The following is a 19,380-nucleotide window of genomic DNA, read 5'->3' on the forward strand; positions in this document are numbered from 1 at the left end:
TGCACTTGATATTTTAAGCTGTGATATTATCAGGTGCATTAAACTTTTTGTGGTAACAGCAACAAGTTTATTTAAGCTACTTCAAAAAAGGATGTAATACCAATCCTCTATCAGACATTTTGGGAGGATGCATCAGTGGCAAAACCCTTGGGAGAAAAACATTTGAACAATTCCTGAAATGTTTTCTGTGATAATCGGTTTGGGGTCCCTAGTTAGGCAAATAGGTTCCCTGGGTCCCTCAGGAAAGAGGTCTCCATGGTGACGCAAAACAGCCCAGCAATGTGGGGAGCCACTGAACAAAAGGTGCATGAACTATGTTCTTGGTTTTACATCTGGCACTAGAAGGAAACCATTGTTCTTCACTACTTTAAATTTAGGTGCATAAACATATCTATTTAATTAACAAAACATTTGCCATTTCTCATTTTAAATAAGGAGTTGGTTTAGCTTTACAACTTAGATTCATTAATGGTGGATTTAAGCCTTCTCTAGCTCATATTTACCTAACCCACCCTGCCAACTTAGGTTGTGCCCATCTTTTACACAAGAAAGCTACAACAATGAATATTGATCCTACTTTCTACTATTGACTCATACTAAATAGGTAGATACACCCCTAGCAGTAAAGCTTTTCCTGCTTTCTACATAACAACTTGCTATAGTACATAACATAACACTCAAAATAGGTTTTAGAAAATTGGTGGAGGATGACAAATGTGAAGAGATAGGTTTCACTTTTGACTGCCCTCAAACAGTCCTTCCTCACATAAAAAGAATCCCCAAATCAGTGACCTACCACCTATTCCACCCAAAAAACCCTACAAAAAAGACTTCCCCTAGCTCACCTACAGGATTGTTAAACGATTTGTCTTTCTCACTTTGACTCTACAATTGCAATCCTGGCAGGTATCACGCACTTCACGATGGACCCCATCAAAACAGGGCTTCATTCGACTGCTCCTCTACTGCCCTCTGCAGGCAAAGTTGATCATACCACACCCATTCTCAAAGAACTTCATTGGCTACACATCCCAGCTAAAATCAAACCCAAGAATCAGATCTCTCACCTACAAACGCATCCTCCCAAACTGTAGTACAACAGCGTCCCTACCTGAACTCCCTCTTGACTTAGCACCAACCCTACTAAGATTCAGGAAAAATCTTAAATTGCATAATTTCAGGATGTATGTGAAACTATCAAATCAAATGTAACCGCAATCTCTCAACAAATGCAAATCTGTTATAAGTTCCAACCTGCCGTTGCACTGTGCGGCACCACTGTTACAAGTGATACTGGACGAGCGGACAACCAACCTACCATACCATTACCAAGTCTCCTATTTGACCTTTTACTGTTTCACTGGCTGTGCTACTTCTGTCTTCTTGCTCTCTGTATATGGTTTTGAGTTCTTTGTAAAGCTCACAAATGACTCACCCTGAAGAGGTGGTGCAAAAAAAATGCTAAAATAATTAGATGAGTCTAGGAAACACAGTAGAAGGCGAAATTGAAGCACAACTTGGAGAGTATCAAATTGTGTAACTTTCCTCAATTTGTACTTGCATTAAGATCTTTTACCCAGACATCTACACGAGGCAGTAGTGTGTAGGCCTGGTGGACATAGTTATTTTCCGAATTAATAACGTTCATTTTAGATTCTATTGGCTGCGTTTATTTGTGTTGACTGCTGTATGTAACTTTGTGCTAATGCAATCCAGATGTGCAGTAATATCTGTAAGTGTACGTTATTTGTTCTGAATGTACTTTTTTGATTGTGATTGTCCATTTTATGTCCGAATTAATATTGACTAAAGTTGAACACATTTGTTGTGTTAATATACATTATCATACTGAAAGTGCAGCTCCATGTGTTTTCAATAGTTAATATATTTTTTTCTCATAATACTTCTGCGCTTTTATATATTTTTATCCTTCCAGTCCTAGAAAATTGTATGTACATGTCAAGGTAGGGTAAGGTCGATGAAAAGAGATTTGCGAAATGTCTGCTTTATTATGCTTTACGTGGAAGACCATTTTAAAATAGTGCTTAAATACAGACTGCACAAACGTGTTGATAGAGCGCCATGTTGTTTGAAAAGTTGTAGGGGTGCATCATAACCGCCCGCAGTCAGCAACCGCATATTTAGAGGACCCTACTAATGTTTGGTTTTAGAAACGTAGGACTAATTAAGAGTGTTGCAGTATATAGAATCATGCTTATGTAATTTACTGATTAATGTAGTGCTTAACCGAGAGAAATAATTTTTAAAGTAATTTAGGATTAATTGTTCTGTGTATGTAATGTGCCTCGAGATTAAACGTGCCATATTAAAGTTGCACGTGTAGGCTGCCTAATGAGAATTGTAATGTTTTAACATGAGAATAATGTTTGTTAACATAGAGATTAATGTTAGGATTTATTAATGAAATGCTTATGATGTTGTATTAGAAATGCATTCAAAAGTGTAAAGGCCTGAGAGAAGAAATGTTAGGAGAGGCCTAATTGTGTTTTTCTTAGCATGACTAGAAATGTTGGGCTGAGAATTGTACCTTGAGAAAAGCTTATGTTTGCAGTTGAATTTCAAATTGTAACTTAGAGCGTGCAGAGGGATAGTTCTCATGCATTTCTTTTGCCAGTGCAAGGCCATGTAGCTCATTAAAAAAAGCTTCGTTTTTATTTTCCACAACCTTAACTGTGTTCTTACTAGAATTTTAATTTTGGTAATTTGTTCTCTGCTCTTACTTGTGGGGGCTTGGGGGCATCTCAGAGCGGTTCTTTGGGCCTCTGTTATCACGTCGGGCTGACCACTGGCTTTGCCGACTGCGGCCGCCATCTTGGGTAGGCTTTCAGACGGGTAGCGGTCTAGTGCGAGGGCGTCTCCTGCACCTCGCGCTTCATAAATGGCGACCATTCGTCGCCCGCGCAGCGGGCGGGCGCAGCGGGCGCGCCGATGGCGCGCCGGAGGCGCGCCAGAGGCAAGCCCGTCTGGGCCCGTCCGGGCCAGGACGGACCTAGGGCCAGAGACCCTGCCCGTGTCTGAAGCCACTCCCATCATATACACGAAAGAGGAATTAGTCCTTTTAAAGCCATCAAACTTGCGTTACTGTCATCATGGATTAGGAGCTGATGCCCTTTTCATACCATGTGTCTATTGTCCATTTAAAGACCAGGCTGGGGGAAACAAAGTTTCTACTAAAGACCCCCTTAGGTTAGGGCTTCTGAATTGTAGGTCCCTGCCTAAACACGCACTACAAATCCTACATTTGATTGAAGACACTAACTTAGACATCCTGTTTCTTACTGAAACATGGACGTCAGCTGACTCTGATTCTGATTTAGTCAGTGTCCTTCCATCTGGCTATCTCATTCAGTCCCTCCATAGACCATTGGGAAAGGGAGGTGGCTTAGCTATAATTCACAGGGAGAAGTTGTCTTGCAGAATGGATAAAGGGCCAATCCAAGATGCAGAAAGCTGTTATTTTCGGATCCAGTCATCGCCGAATCATTCCCTTTCGGGCATTTTGGTTTATCGCCCCCCGGGGACAATTAAACAGTTTTCCTCCTCCATTCTGGACCATGTTCCCGTCTTAGCCGCATCCTCTCCCAATTTCATTCTACTGGGGGATCTGAATCTTCATTTTGACCTACAGGAGGATAAAATAGCATCTGACCTGAGATCGGAACTTATGACAGCTAACCTTAGGCTCCACAATCGAGAACCTACACATGTGAAGGGACACTTGTTGGACTGTGTGTTCTCCAATATCTCACATCTTCAGACGAGCCCTCCTCTCCCTATGCCCTGGTCGGATCACTTCCTGGTGCCGTTTGAATTGAACTTTATGAGGGACCCTCCTCCTCCCCCCGGTCCTAGGGCACCTCGTACTTTTAAGAGAATTTGGTCACGACTATCAACTGAGAATCTCTCCCGTATTCTTGAACAATCAGTCCCCCCATCTGGATGCGATCCCCTGGTAGCCGATGTTGCTTTCCATGACTGGCTCCGCCAAGCATTAGATATTGAACTACCTCTCAAAGCCATCTCCAATAAAAGGAGCCGCCCCAAGTCCTCCTGGTACACCCCTGAACTGGGATGTATGAGAAAGAAATGTAAAAAGCTGGAGCGAGAATGGCGGAAGAACTGGGCGACCACCAAAAAAGATAACTATCGTGAAGCCATGAGAGCATACAAGGTGGCTTGCAATCTGACCAAAGCCGCCCATTTTGAGGAAAGAATCAGAATGGCAGGTAACTCTTCTAGAGAAACTTATCAGATCCTTAAAGAGCTTCTCACTGTCCCTACTCCCCCGGTAACCCATGAGGTAAATTCTGATAAATGCAATCAACTGGCCCAGTTTTTTGATGTCAAAATACAGAACATCTTAGCCAGCCTTCCTCTGAGTACAGGTAGGGTAGACATAGCAGTTCCAGAGGCTGAAAAGGTGTTTGATAGCTTCCCCTCCATCTCAAAGGAGGCTTTTTGTGAGGAGCTTTCAGCCCTGAATAGCGGCTCCCCTTCGGACCCCATGCCCATTCGGATCCTCAAGCAATTTACGAACATCATTGCAGGCCCAGCTATCGACCTGCTGAATGCCTCATTCACCCACGGCATTGTCCCACCTAGCTGGAAGCAAGCCATTGTCAAGGCCCTTCTGAAAAAGGCAGGCCTTGATCCGGCCGATTTGGCGAATTACCGTCCCATCTCGCTTCTGCCCGGGCTGAATAAGATCGCCGAGAAGTTTGCCAACCGCCACCTTTCGCATTTCCTGGAATCTAATGATCTACTGGGTCGTACTCAGACGGGCTTTCGGCCTGGCCAGGGAACCGATTCGGCCTTGATTTCAATGGTGGAGGAAGGCAGATGCATCTTGGATTCGGGAGGATCCGCTGCGGTGGTCCTCCTTGATCTAAGCGCTGCATTTGATACGGTTGATCATAATATCCTGATCAACCGTTTGGGGAAGATTGGAGTGAGAGGGTCGGCCCTCAAATGGCTCGCGTCGTACTTGAGTGGCCGGACTTATCAGGTCTGCGAAGGCAATCTTCGATCTCTGCCTACCCCCCTTCAGTGTGGAGTACCGCAGGGCTCCTCACTGAGCCCTACGCTTTTTAACATCTACATGGCCCCACTGGAGGAGGTGGTTTCACCCTTCGTTGTGAAAATCGCAACCTACGCAGACGACACTCAATTGATCGTCTCGCTGTCCCTCTCGGAAAGCCAGGGGGAAAAGTTCGCATCATGTCTTGTTAACATCATGTCATGGATGTCGGAGTCCCGGCTTAAACTAAATGGGACGAAAACGGAGCTGATGCTTCTTGGCAATCTATGTTCAACACTCCCCAAATCCATGTGGCCGGACAGTCTAGGTGCCCCCCCAGTTCCCAAAGAAGCAATAAAAAGTTTGGGGGTTTGGCTTGAACCTGAACTGTCAATGACCACTCAAGCTAAACGAGTGGCTGGGACTTGCTATGGACTGCTCAGGTCAGTACGGAAGATCCTCCCGCTACTCCCGGAAAACTCCCGGAAACTTCTGGTTCAAGGATTAGTCATGTCAAGGCTCGATTATAGCAATGCCTTATTCCTTGGCTCACCAGAATCCACCCTGAATGTGCTCCAAAGAGCTCAGAATGCGGCTGCAAGAATGCTCACTGGTACTGCCAAAAGATCATCAGCTAAGCCTGCTCTCAAGGCCTTGCATTGGCTTCCAATCCGAGCTCGCATAAAATTTAAATCCCTTTGCATCGTGTTCAAAGCTTTGCAAGGATCAGGCCCTCCAATCCTTAGAGACCTGGTGCGCCCTTACAAACCTACGCGAGCCCTTCGCTCGGATGATGGTAATTTTGTGGTGATACCCAGAGCCAAAAAGGTGAAGTCCGGCGGTCGCCGGTTCTCTATTAATGCAGGCCAACTATGGAATGCTCTGCCGACGGCCCTGCGGAAAGAACCCAATCTAGTGCGTTTCCGCAAGGCATTGAAAACTTATCTCTTCCCCCGTTAGGCTTTGCTTCAGTTGTGTTTGGGTGGTAGTCCTGTGTTCTGTTTTAGCGCTGGGACGCTCAAGGGCAGCCATGCGCTTTATAAATCTCTTTAAAAAAAAAATAAAAAAAAAAAATTAGGTATACTGAGCCATTGTTTAGAAGTTAGATCAGTAGGAGTGGAGACGAAGGGAATGTGCTGGCAGGTGCATTTGCAACATTTGGCGGAGTAGGTGCCTGGGATCCAAGGACACAGCAATGGATGTACGACGGTAAAACGCGTGGTATTACCACGCGTACAGTTACAACGCGTCTTTTACAACGCAAGTCGTTACCACGACTTGCCCTGTAGGGTTGCGGACTTAGGAATAGTTTAATTTACTATTCCAACACCAGCCTACGTACAGTATGGAAGGTGTTGGAATAGTAAATCTACTAATCCTTATCTTAGAGCGCCCTCCAGCGCAAGTCGTGGTTACGACTTGCGTTGTAAAAGACGCGTCGTAATAGTACTGCTGGGTAACATCCATGTCGTAAAGGATGTTCCCCCACAGCAATGGTTTTTGGAAGAAGAAGTTTCGACACTGGAAAAGAACGAGAGGCTGTACCTGCTGAAGGAGGAGTGACATGGGCGTAACCCTTGTTTTTGGGATTTTGTATTAGGGGAAGTGCCCCGAGGGTGGAGAGCTAGTTCGATCTTAGTGAAGCTAGGGTTAGGGTCAGTTGGGTTTAGACTTAGTCCTGTCTAAGGCAGTCCAATTGGATGTGCAGTTAGACATGGGTCTTAGTTCGGACTAGGCAGGAGAAACTAAGGAGCATCTTAGAACGAGTTTGGTAGTTTAGGCTACTTACCTGGAAAAAGTGCATGTGCTTCTTAGGGAGCCTTCACGGCTGACACCTTTTTCTCTTGCCTGGGAGGTATGTTAAGTAGGTAGGTCACTTTAGAATCAGTGTAGGGACAGACTAACCTTTTTCTTTCAATTGGAACAGATGCAGCCGAGAGTTCCAGTGGGCACAGAGATTGCATGTCTAATGCTTCTTGAATTGACTTTGCTTTTTATTCTGAGTCGTCTGAGACTCTTGCGTAGGATTATGTTTGTATTAGTGCCAGTTTATTTCTTGAACCTCTTGCTGAGGTGCTTGTATGTCCGGTTATTTTTGGCTTTGTAATAAATTCTTTCAACTTTCCTTGGAGTCAGTAGTCCTTTAGATTAAAAGTATTGATTTTGATAATCCGTCAAATGAGTTTTAAATTTAAGAACTTCCTTCACACTTCCAAGCAGACTAAAGAGATCTGTCGACCTGGGGATTCCTTGGGAGTGATAAGGTAAAAATCTAGGTGGGAATCCCAGCATCACCAGTGTTTTAAAATATGAACATTTTTGATGAATGTTGAAGAAACGTGTGTTAGCACAGGTGCATTCGAGAATATTGTCCAATGTTAAGCAAATGATAAAAAATAATTTATCTCCAGAAAACAGCAGATTTCCGAATGAAGAAAACATTGTTTTTACTCAAATTGAATGGCTAGTATTTAAAGGTAAAATAATGCTCTTTCCAAAAGAAAACAAGCTGGTGTTTAGGATGAATTGCATCATTTTCTAGCAAAACAACACTAAAAATTGCATTTTCAAGTAAAAACATTGTGAATAGGGCATTCTGGAACAAATGTCATCAGGTTTCTCTTGGCAAAATGTTTGTGGATTAAAAAGATGCTTAGATTGTGCGAAGGTTATGCATGGCTTATAAATCTGTTGGGGTGCAAACTCCTGCTATACATTTATTGAGGGCTTAGATTTTTGTCTTGTTCCTTCAGGTCTGCAGATCCTCACAGGCTGGATGACCTGTATGCAAAAATAGTGGGGCATATTAGCAAGAACCTCATTAAAATTATCGATGTTTTAGCTGGCAGTTAAAACGGCAATAATCGACTTGCTATTATGTGTTACAGAATTCCAATAGAAGCCCAGGCTAGATGTGCAGGACATCTAACCTGGGCTTCTATTGGAATTCTATAACGCATATTAGCAAGCCCATTATTGCCATTTTAGCAGCAGTTTCCTGCTGCTAAAACAGCGATAACTTTAATGAGGTTCTTGCTAATAAGCCCCATTGTTTCTTTATCTTCAAATGTTTGAAAGTGACCCCTTAAATAGCGCTAATCTCACAACCCTCTCAAACTCTTAGTACGGGCAATAATATCTGGAACATTGAAATAACAATTTCCAGGACTCCAAAGCCACAAATAGGTGTTTATGGGTTATGGGCCTCCTCCCGCTGATCATCTTAGTAAAATCCATTTTTAATTCCAGGCCTTTTTCACTAGCTAATTATCATAATTCTAAAATTGAGATGAAACTACCATGGGCCTGATTATGAGTTTGGCTGTGCAGCACCGGGTCCAACTTCCACCGCACTGCCAAACCCATGGTCGGGCCGCCCGCCGGATTATACGTATTTCTTGTGTCTGGCAGGGTTTTGTTTGATGTTCCCACGGCGGTGCCCTGAAAATTGGCACAACAATTGGAACACCCAAAATTGTTCCAGCACAGCATGGACTGAAAAGTCCATGCCATGCAGGAACAAGGGTGTATGCACACAGGGGGGCCACTTGTTGTTTCCCCCTGAAGGCACCACATGGCACAGACGATCAAGGGGGCCCTGTAGGTCCTCCTTAGTTTATTCTCTGCCACGGTTTTCATTGCGGAAAAACCGCCATGAAAACCGTAGCTAGGAGGAAACTCGTAATATGCTTGGCGGGACCCACGGGCCCGCCAAGCATATTGTCACCTACTGACCGCAGCTCCACTGCCAGGGAACGGCGTTTGGCCGCAAGACTGGTACTCAGGCCCCAAATGCTTCTAGAAACCAATTTTCATGTACTTGTATAGATATACTTACTTGGTTAATATTGTTTTGATCGGAAGAAACACTAACATATTAAACATCAGAGCAGGGTATCACATGTTTTAATGCAAGTTGAGAGAAGCTAGATTAACAGATGGTTAGAGATTCCGCTGTTCAATTAACGTGTGACTGGCCCGCAGGTGTGGGGCTTTTTATAGGGGCTTGAAAAAGAGAGTTACTTGTGGCAAGAATGCAAAGGTCACTGGGCAACAATAGTCTTGGGAACATATGTCTGGAAGAAAATATTATTTTAAATCTTGGTTCCATGTTTGAAATTTTGGTCTCACGTCACTGTTATTACAGCCTGCGGGAGCCTTAGCGCTGCAGGTGATGTAATGCCAGGAATCATAAGGTCCAAGGAGGTACCTGAGCTGAGAACGCACCATGGCTGGTTTTTCCCAGTTTCAAGGCGGTCTTCTGAACTTGACTTCAAACTTTTTAAGATTAGAAAAGATAAGAATGAGAAGATGTATTATGACCTGCAATGCAAGATACTATCATTTTACAAACTACCTTTTGTTAAATTGGAAATATTATCTTCAACTACCACAACTTCCACAAACGTTTTTACATTACAAAACTTGTTACAAGAGAAGTTGACTGCAAGCTGCTTGTTGCCCATGGCAATGGGGCTGATGTCAAATGGAATTATGATGGTCTCCTTTGGCTTTATTGAAATTACTCTGAAATGATAAAAGAAAGTAACAGTTAGTACACTTAATCTGCCAAATGGAGTCACTGCAGTAGAGAAACTCACTGAGAACCCCCCAGTAAAGCATCCACATTATACTTGTAACACTAAGAGCCTGAATACATGTTTAGCAGTTCTCCCACAGAGAGCCATAGCAGCGCTCCACGGGAGGACCACCAAACCCGTAGTGAAACCACCCGCAGGATTCTGACTGGAATCTAAGTCAGACTGATGGTGCTGCGGAGGTCCCACAGTGGTGCCTTTGCCAGGCTTAAAGGAGAGCTTTAGAAAGGCATTGCTGGGTGACCAACGCAGTGCTTTCTTGCACAGGATGAAATGGACCATGTCATGCATTCCTTCCCGTACAGGAACTGGGAGTGCAACAATACAGGGTGGCACAATATGTGCCCCCTTGCATGCACCCCCATGCACAGAGGTGGCAGAGGGCCCTGTAAGTGCCCCCTGAGTTGCCTCAACATCACACTTTCCATAGCGGGCTCACCACCATGGAAAGGACGGTGGTGAGCCAACTCATAATATGCTCAGAATTTCCACAGTGGCACCGCCAGGATATTTGTGCCTGTGACCGCTGTCTCACCATCGCGGGGTCACCGTCTCCCAGCAGTTGCAGCGCTCCTGTGATAGTCTGACCACTACGCTCAGAATAGGGTGGGTGGTGCTGCAGTGTGGCATGCTCTGACCACCACCACGGGACTGCTAAACTCGTAAATGGCCCTTAAGTGTTCTCATAATTTGGGTTTCCTTGTGCATCCATTTTGTCCATGTTAATTTCCTGTGTGCACTATTGCTTTTTGCATAGCATGACAAAAGTACACAGTTATACTAAGTGTGGCCCTTGGTTCATTCACTTACACACACCAGCTATTGGCATCACAAAAAAGGAAACAGTGAAGCTTATATACAAGCCCCCTGTGCCACTCGTGCATCACTTTTTCCCATATTAAAAGTGAACAATTGGCAAGCAAGGGGTTTGTAAATAAGCCCCTATGAATACAACTGTTTGGCGGAGCCATGGCATGTGATAATGTCAACCAATCTCCCTTTGTCAGCTCCACTGCAGCTTGACCGGGTTCTGCCATGGTTAAGAGTTGTAAAATAGTCTTGCAGAATTGTATGGGCCGATTCACAGAACTAACCTAAGGAAAAATCCTAAACTTACTACCATTTTTGTATTCAAAGAAGGCACTTACTCATTTTGGAATTCACAGAAGGCACTTACTCATTTTGGTATTCATAGAAGGCACTTACTCATTGATGAGTAAGTGCCTTCTGTGAAAACCAAAATGAGTAAGTGCACTTACTCATTTTGGTATTCACAGAATGAGTAAATGGTAGTAAGTTTAGGATTTTGTCTTAAGTTAGTTCTGTGAAACAGGCCCGTAGTGTTTGCTTACTACAGGAGTTACTAGGTGCAGGTGACAGCAAGCAATCTTGTGTGTATGTGTGAACTTGCCTATCTTATGTGCGTGTGTACTTGTATCGGTTTCTGTGAGTCTTTCTATGTAGTGTGTGTCTGAGCATGGGTGTACACCCAAGTGAATAGGTCTGTGTCTGTATTTCTAGTATATATTTGCATTCATATTTTGTTTTTTGTGTGTTTATAGTCATGTGTCTGTATGTGTTTGAGAGTGCCTATGGATTTGCAGAACATCCTATGCCTCTGGAATCGACTTCTGGCATCTGGAGGCCATTCCTGCCTACTTTAGACTTGGTAGGAATGCCTCTCATATGGCGTGAATCACTTACATAGAGAGCATGGCATATGCTGAGTACTCTAGGAATAAATGATGTCCACTCCTGGCACCTGGTTGCTATTGCGAGCATCTCTTGAACATTCCTACAATCTAACGACCATTCTTGACATAATGTGAACATCCCTAGTTTGTTCTGGCCATCTCTTAGATATATGGACTTCACTGGAACACAGTGGCCATCTGATGGATATTTCAGCCATCTGATGTATAGACAAGATAATGTGGGGCAATGCACTGACATGTGAGGATGAAGTTGCTCCTTGCATATGATGGTGTTAATTATGTCAATTTTTATGTATGCGAGTCAGCTGGATATGAGAGTTCTTGATTAAAATATAATAAGAGCTTTTGGGGGCAGATGACAAGGGAGGTCTGTACTCTGGGAGATTTTGGGCGTGGTGCAATCCACTGACTCCAGGGAGATTAGGTTGTAGGGTGGGTGGTGGGAACATATATGTTTGGGCTACCAGCCACCATTTTGTTAGTTATCAACATGATGGCTGGTAGTGTTGGCAGGGTTATATTTTGTTCCACCCGCCCATCCCCCTGTTTTGATTAGGAAGGGTGTAAACTCTAGGGCAATTGTTGTTGGATCTGGTGCATAGTGGGATAGTGGGCAGGTTGCTGATATTGTGCTAGACAGTGGTTGGAGGAAAGCTCAGATGGTTTTATGGTTGCTGGGATGGGTGAGCTATTTGGAAAGGGGTTGTAGGGGAGAGTAAGTGTGCAATTACAGAAAGCAGGGAGTTAAGAGGCTTAAGTTTGAGAACAAAGATATTTAGTTAGTTTATGATGTAGAAGACAGCGAGAGAGGTAGTTGAGGAAGTGTGGGGGGACATTTAGGATTGGGGGTATGACAAACATTAGTTGTTATGCATGTATAGTGAGGCAAATAGTTTTGTAAGGTAATTGGCCTAGGTTATATTTATTTTGTGCAACAAAGAGGCATTTTCCACACAAGAATGGCAGTGTTCTGTGCTGTCCCCTCTCACTTAATATTATATTTGCAGCCAGACATATTTTATGCACTAGAACAATCACGGACACAATTATTTTATTGCCAGAAAAGGTGAATGCTTATGGAAATAATTTTTTTGCTAATAATGAAAAGTTATATTTGGGTGCAAACAGGTGTATATTGTTAGCGAACAAACAACGTATTTGATGGCATATGAGTCCATTTCAAGGAAATAGTTGGAGTAAAAAGATTATTTACAAAAAAATAAAACAATGGTAATTAACAATAAAATAAATGTATTTCCAAAAAATAGCAGATAGAATGAAGAAAAAAATTGCTTTTACTAAAATTGAACAAAGGATTTATGACTGTGCACAGGCTATTGATTCCAGTTTAATTCTTTTGTAGCGTGCCGCGGAGGTATCACCTCGTCCTCCTTGAGGTGTTCAAGTTAAATAATCACCACTGCGTCCCTGCAAATTGAGGGACGGCCCTCTGGGCGCAACTTGAAGTTGAAATCGCTTATGCGATATTTTCAATCTGATAAATATAATCCAATCTTGTATTCAATCAATAAACATCATCCAATTTGGGTTATAACTGATATATAAATGATCATTTTCATGTATGACGTTGCTGCCCACTTGCTGCAAATTTGTACAATAGTTTACTATCATACTAATGCTTTATTTAATACGCATTGAACTTTGTAAGTGTAAATTATTGGAGACATGTTTTAAGAGCTAGATTCTCACTATTGTTTAAACAGGATGTTATAGTATTTTGTAATACGTATTACGAGAATGTGGGTCCTCATCATATATATTAATTTACAGATTCCCCTGATGAAGTGCCTGATGGCACGAAATGCATTGGGACCTTGCGAGAATATGAAATAACGGATATAAATTGAATGTGATGTACAACATAACAATTTGAAACTATAGAAGATGGAATAAATATACCAGTTATAACCCAAATTGGATGATGTTTATTGATTGAATACAACGATTGGATTATATTTATCAGATTGAAAATATCGCATAAGCGATTTCAACTTCAAGTTGAGCCCAGAGGGCCGTCCCTCAATTTGCAGGGACGCAGTGGTGATTATTTTACTAAAATTGAAAAGCTGGTCTTGAAATTCAAAACAATGTGTCTTTCACAAAGAAATACAAGCTGATGTTTATGTAGAATTGCAGTTTCTGTAAAAATAAACTAAAAGTGATAATGTAAAGCAAAGGTGATGAGATTTCAAACAACTGTAGAAGAAGTTTGGGGAGCAAATTTACTAAAACATACAAATTTGTATTTTCAAAGCATAATACACTTTTGTTTTTCACAAACAGACAAATTGTATAAACTAGAATCGTTACAAACAGGGCCGAACTGGGAACCAAAACGAGCCCTGGAAGAGTGCTCGGCCAGCCCCCAGGGGATTGGGAATGCAGTTGAGCTGTCTGCCAGGGCCAGTTTCGGACGATTTTGTCACAGGGGAAGATATTACAGCTATTTTGCACAAACGGCCCTGTAACAAAAATGGACCCCTAGGGGCCCAAAACTGGCCCCTACACTGGCGGTCCACTGGGGAGATGCCTGGTGCCCGCTACGGCCAGTCCAGCCTTGGTTACAAACACATAGTTTATTATCAGGAAATTACAAGATGTATGCTTATGGAAACGAAACACTGCTACTTGATGATAAAATTAATGTATTTCCAGACAATTGCTGACATGTAAAGAAAAAGTTGTTTTTACTAAAAATTGAAGAGCTACTATTTAAAGGCAAAATAATGCATTTTCGACAACAAATACAGCTGGTGTTTTGGCAAAATTAAAAAAGTTTACAAAAAAAAATCAAACTGTGACATAAAAATTGTATTTAGGCAGAATATGTATTTTCAAACCATAATACACTTTTGTCTCTCAGATAATTAGCTAATTAACTATAAATGACTAACTGATATTTGGGGACAAAATCAGAAATGTACATAAAATGGCCCAGCTATGAAAACGGCACCTATGAGATAGAATCACTGGCTAAAGACTTAGATTATGACTTCTCTATATATTCTCATCTTCCTGTCATGTCCCTTCCAAATAGATTTTCTTTCACTGTAAGAGCGATAACCTAATTTAAAGCCACAAAACGGGAAGTTGAAACGTAAGAAGGTAGATATTTACTTAATATAAGTTGAAAATTGGAAGAAAACCATGCACATGACTGTGTCAATTTACCTACCCAGATTATATAAATTGCTTGTAAATTCTATCGATGTTTGGTCAATTCCTGAAATAATTGAGTTATTGCTGTAAGAGGGTTATGTTGTTTAGGGGTGCAGGGCTGCTACTGTGAAGATGCTTAGAACTTTCCACGTGCTGCTCATGGTAAAGGTCTTTTTCAACCTCTTTAAAGCAGCTTCTAGGCTGGCCAGTGTCTGTGAAGATGGCTTGGATGTTTGCCTAGGCTCCAGTAAGACAACTCCGGTGATGAGGGGCCTATAATTCCTGAAAGAACTCACTTGCAATGGGAGTACCCATGTGAGATGTCCCTTGCAAACGTTAGATCAAGCAACATAAGGGCACGGGGTCCTTCAGGCCTGTGATGCGGAAATTGGATAGCTTTGTGAGGGACTAAACCAAATCATAATATATTTAAATATTACCCTGCAAATTGTAAGTTTACTTGTCAACTTGCTACTTCAAAGTTATTATTCTTTCTAAAATCACCAGGAAAGGGTGCAATGAAGGGACTTCCATCCATCCCCTGCAATTTATAAGAAAATGAAAGAGTGAATAGTTAGTAACTTCTCCAGTGTTCACAAACCACTGGAAGGTTACTGACTACCAATGTCAGTAAGTAAAGGTTTACACAGTTAGAGCTTCCATGAGCAGAAGTTTCCATCTTGTGAATTGCGGCTTTGGTAATTGGGCAGAAAGAGGTCACGTGGACTGCTGCATGAGGACCTCTTTGGAAACAGCCCCTTTACTTTGACATAGTGGCTATACTTGAATGCCTACAGCAATGGATTCACAGCGGATCACAAGGAATCGTCTGGGATTTATGTGAACCGTTCTGCCCAGCCTCTGTGCTCCGAGCATGACTGATACATCCAGCACAGTAAAACAATAGATCAAGTTGCATGCAGCTGCTGTGTAAACACAGTGCTGTGATACAGTGTGTTCAATAATGACTACAAGATCATTCCAACAATGAGGCAAAGATGTGCTCCTGCACATAAATATATGCTCAAAAGTTCTTGCATTTCTTGTGGGAAGCTATTTCACAAGAGTGAAATTCACACACAGAGTCAACTATGTAGTGTGAAGCTGTAGCTTCTAAGAATGATGTGTGATGATATTGTTCACAAGCAGGAGACTGTGATCATTCAAATTTAAGGAAGCCAAGGCAATCACCACGACCGAATATTTGGAGTTAAACAAGATGGGTTTAGGATACCAGAGGAAACACTTGTGCTTCGGAGCTGTAAGCTTCAACTGGGTTGGTATAAAGGAAAGATGTACACTTTGGAATGAGGTGCATTGTGGATACTGATGACTTCAGGAAACAGCTAACTTAATAATAATATTATTATCTATTCGTTTTCACAAGCTAGTAGTTTGAATTTTATGTTTTGAAAACATATTTTGGTGCACATCACTTTTTTATTATGCCAAATTATTTTGGGCCGACACGAACATGTAAAGTGCAGTCAGCACAACGTACCTGAAGGCTTGTCCATTTTAGTTTCTGCCAACCCAAGCACTCAATGTGAAATACACTTTCACTATGTTAATGTGTAGGAGGAACACTTAAATTACATTTTCTTTCTATTGAATCTCTACATCAAATATGATCTATATTGGAGGAATAAATCTAAACTTTCACCACTTGGTCACAGAATAGTGCATGACTCAAGCTGAAGTTAACCTTGGAAGATGGAGCAAGCATATGTACCTTTAACAGGAGAGCTGGACGACAAAGTCCAAGGATGCCTTCACGTCACACTGGGAGAGTCCATTTTGTGGCTCTCAGCAAACGAGGCAAAGTACCCGTTTCTGCATTCTCAAGGCTAGCCTTTATGGAGGTTGTACAAGAGCATTTCATAGGCACAGAAATGTTAAATATTAATAATGTATACAATCACTGTAATTGTAGGAGAGTTGACCTCAATTTAGAAGCCAGGGTGGTGAAAAGTCACAAATTGTCAGATCAATGCCATTGAACTGCCTGGCAAGAAGGCAGTACAAAAATCAAGTGGGGAATGAATCACTCGACCTGAGTAACCAGGGGTAGCAACTTTGTAATTAGAAGCCCTCAATCTCGTTTAGTAAGGTCGTGATGCGGTATATCTTGGTTCTCCGCCAAAATCTAGAAACGTGTAGGCGTCATCATTGGGCTCCCTTTTTGTAGTTCGCTTACCTCCACCAGGAGGAATACCACTGGTTATTGCAGTAGTGATTAGGGACATAGTGTAGGTGCTCAAGTGAGGTGAAGTTTGTTTAAAAGGCTTGTATGTCCTTGAAAAAAAGAGAAGAAGGCAGTACAGCCACACACTTTACTCTCTCAAATACAACAGAGAAGGCCCAACCCAACTGTAGGGGCATCAACGTGAAATTCCTAAAATACTGCTCAGTGACTTTTGAGCAATGTCTAACAGTATTGAGAGAGGCAGGGTCCAACACTTAAGATGGCAGGAAAGCCCATTTCTCTGTTTCCCACCTCCTTTTTTTAGAGGTCACCAAGTGAAGACTATCCCTCCTAAGATGCATGTGTGGTGGGGACAGCAGGGGGTGCCTGGGCTGTTTTACCTGCCAGCCTACACCAGATAACCTCCAATCAATTTTTTGAAGCAGTAAGACACAGGGAAGTCTTCTACATTCCCCAAAAACTATGTGCCTGATTTAGATTTCGGCAGATGGGTTACTCTGTCGTAACGGTTATAGATATCCTGTCCGCCGAAATATAAATCCCATAGGACATAATGGTATTTATATTTACGCGAGCGGGATGTCCACCACCGTTGTGAGTAAACCATCCGCCAAAATTAAAACCAGGTCCTATAGCTTAAAATGGTAATAGTATTACTCCCTTTTCAAGAGTTTTTCAAGGGATGAGATGCTGGACATTGGCAAGCTAAACTCAACAGATGTTGGAAGTAGGATCTATTTCCACATACATATAATCCAGCTGCCAGGTGGCAGTAGCCTCCTCTCATCAACTTCAGATTTGGACAGGTAGTTGGAACTGTTGCCGCCAAGACCTGGAACACCCTCCCCACCCACCTACGGCAGACTCAAGACCTGCTGACCTTCAGAAGACTCCTCAAGACCTGGCTTTTTTAGAAGTAGCGGCATTCCCCACCCCCCAGCGCCTTGAGACCCTCACGGTTGATTAGTGTGCTTTATAAATGCTATGAGTGATTGATTGATTGATTGATTGATTGATTGATTGCCAAGGCTAGCTCAATACATACACTTAGCCTAGAAATTACCAGATTGGCAAAATACGAAGTCAGTAAAGGAGGTATTTAAAGGCCAATGTCTGTTTTTGAGGAGCATATCACTGTTTAGTTTAAAGTTTAAAGTTACTTTGAAAGCTTTTTTCCAGTACAGTTTTCTGACGGAAAGGTAAAATGGAAAGGTTATTTTGTAAATACAGTTTTGTAAACACTTTGTGCGTTCGATGCTACTATGGCACCAAATAAAATGTTATTGCAAGTTCAAGATTTGGCCATAAATGAGACGTTTTTGCTTAACCTGGATTATGAGCTGTGCCATGTCAACTGCACCTCACCTCACACACTTAAACAGTAAAATCCTAGTGGAAAACATCTAATGCCTGGAGTGTTAGAATTTCCTCTAGAAATGTGAGTGCTCTCACCTATTTCAGAACATCAAGGTCTTGTTATTGCCATTTGCTAAAATACAGGCAGAACATCCTACATCATGAATAAGTCATTGTCTACTTACATTATCTCTAGTACTGCGTTTATCAAGGAGGCACCCACAATAGTCAGTTTGCCATCTGTTAATTCCTCTGAGAGAGGGTTGGAAAATGTGACGCTTCCTTTACCAGGCTTGTTCACAACAACTGGACCAAGCACCTGCACGACAAGATAAAGTGATTTAGCAAAGAGCAAAAAATGTAGAGGCCAGGTGGGGAGAAAAGTTGATAGAAACATTATGTGACAAGCAAAGAGGAAGGCATAAGTGAAGGGGAGGGTAATGAAATGTGGAACCTGGGTGAGACTGAAGCATTGAGAGAAGAGAAGATGATATTTATTAAGAAATAAATGCACAGAAATTTGTCAGGCTGACAGTGAGAGTGGGAAGAAAAAATCTGGAGGTGACAGGAAGATATCAAATTCATGGTTTTTGACAATACTTATTTTCTCTTCAACATCATATGAGATTTGTTAATTTTGTACGGCCATATTGCGTTGAAAGCACATGATCTCATCTGATTTCAGAATTTAGAATAACATCATGGTCACTGTACTTAAAAAACCAAGGGCTACTGATTAATTTAAATATGCCAATGAAAACTCTCCTTAAATTTGATAACACTGCTTTAAGAAAAATGAGACCATTTTAAAAAAAAGAATAATGTTGTTAAAATACAGACGTTCCAGTCTGAATATTAATACCACTCTAAGACTTGCCAAGGATTGGTGAAAAAAGGAACACAATTTGAGACTGAGTGAGAATTGCTAGTTGAATCAAACATCCCAATGGGTAAAGAGTGAAAGGAACAATCAAACAAAACATTTCATAATTTAAAAAGGATTGGCCAAGTTTCCATTTAATGGACCTTTGCGTGGGGAGAAGTTTCAAGATTTTCACAACCAACTTATATTTGTTACGGACATAAACGAGTATAATTTATTGTGTCACTCACTGTGAGACGTCACCTTAAGATTGCACAACAACAGTGGAGCGGACCATTAAAGATAGGTCTAGCCTTCACTTCTCTTTCCCATGTACATATGCTTAGCCTGTAAAATACCGAACAGGAATCCCACATTTTATGAAGTGAATAGGGATGTATGAGTTGAATATATGTGCATTAAGT

General features: G+C 41.9%; 1 protein-coding gene across 1 annotated transcript in view; it reads right to left on the minus strand.

Annotated features, from left to right (window-relative positions):
- Positions 1-7,829: 7,829 nt before the first annotated feature.
- LOC144768422 (protein-glutamine gamma-glutamyltransferase E-like) overlaps positions 7,830-19,380 on the minus strand; it is a 370,967-nt gene continuing 359,416 nt past the window's right edge. Inside the window, exons 12-13 of the mRNA XM_078652065.1 lie at positions 18,279-18,412; positions 7,830-9,565 (exon numbers count right to left, since the gene is read on the minus strand). Of these exons, the coding sequence (XP_078508191.1) occupies positions 9,385-9,565; positions 18,279-18,412 (315 nt within the window). The 3' untranslated portion in view covers positions 7,830-9,384. The remainder of the gene's footprint in view (positions 9,566-18,278; positions 18,413-19,380) is intronic.

The sequence above is a fragment of the Lissotriton helveticus genome, chromosome 7 (genome assembly GCF_964261635.1).
Source record: "Lissotriton helveticus chromosome 7, aLisHel1.1, whole genome shotgun sequence".
Taxonomy (NCBI): Eukaryota; Metazoa; Chordata; class Amphibia; order Caudata; family Salamandridae; genus Lissotriton; species Lissotriton helveticus.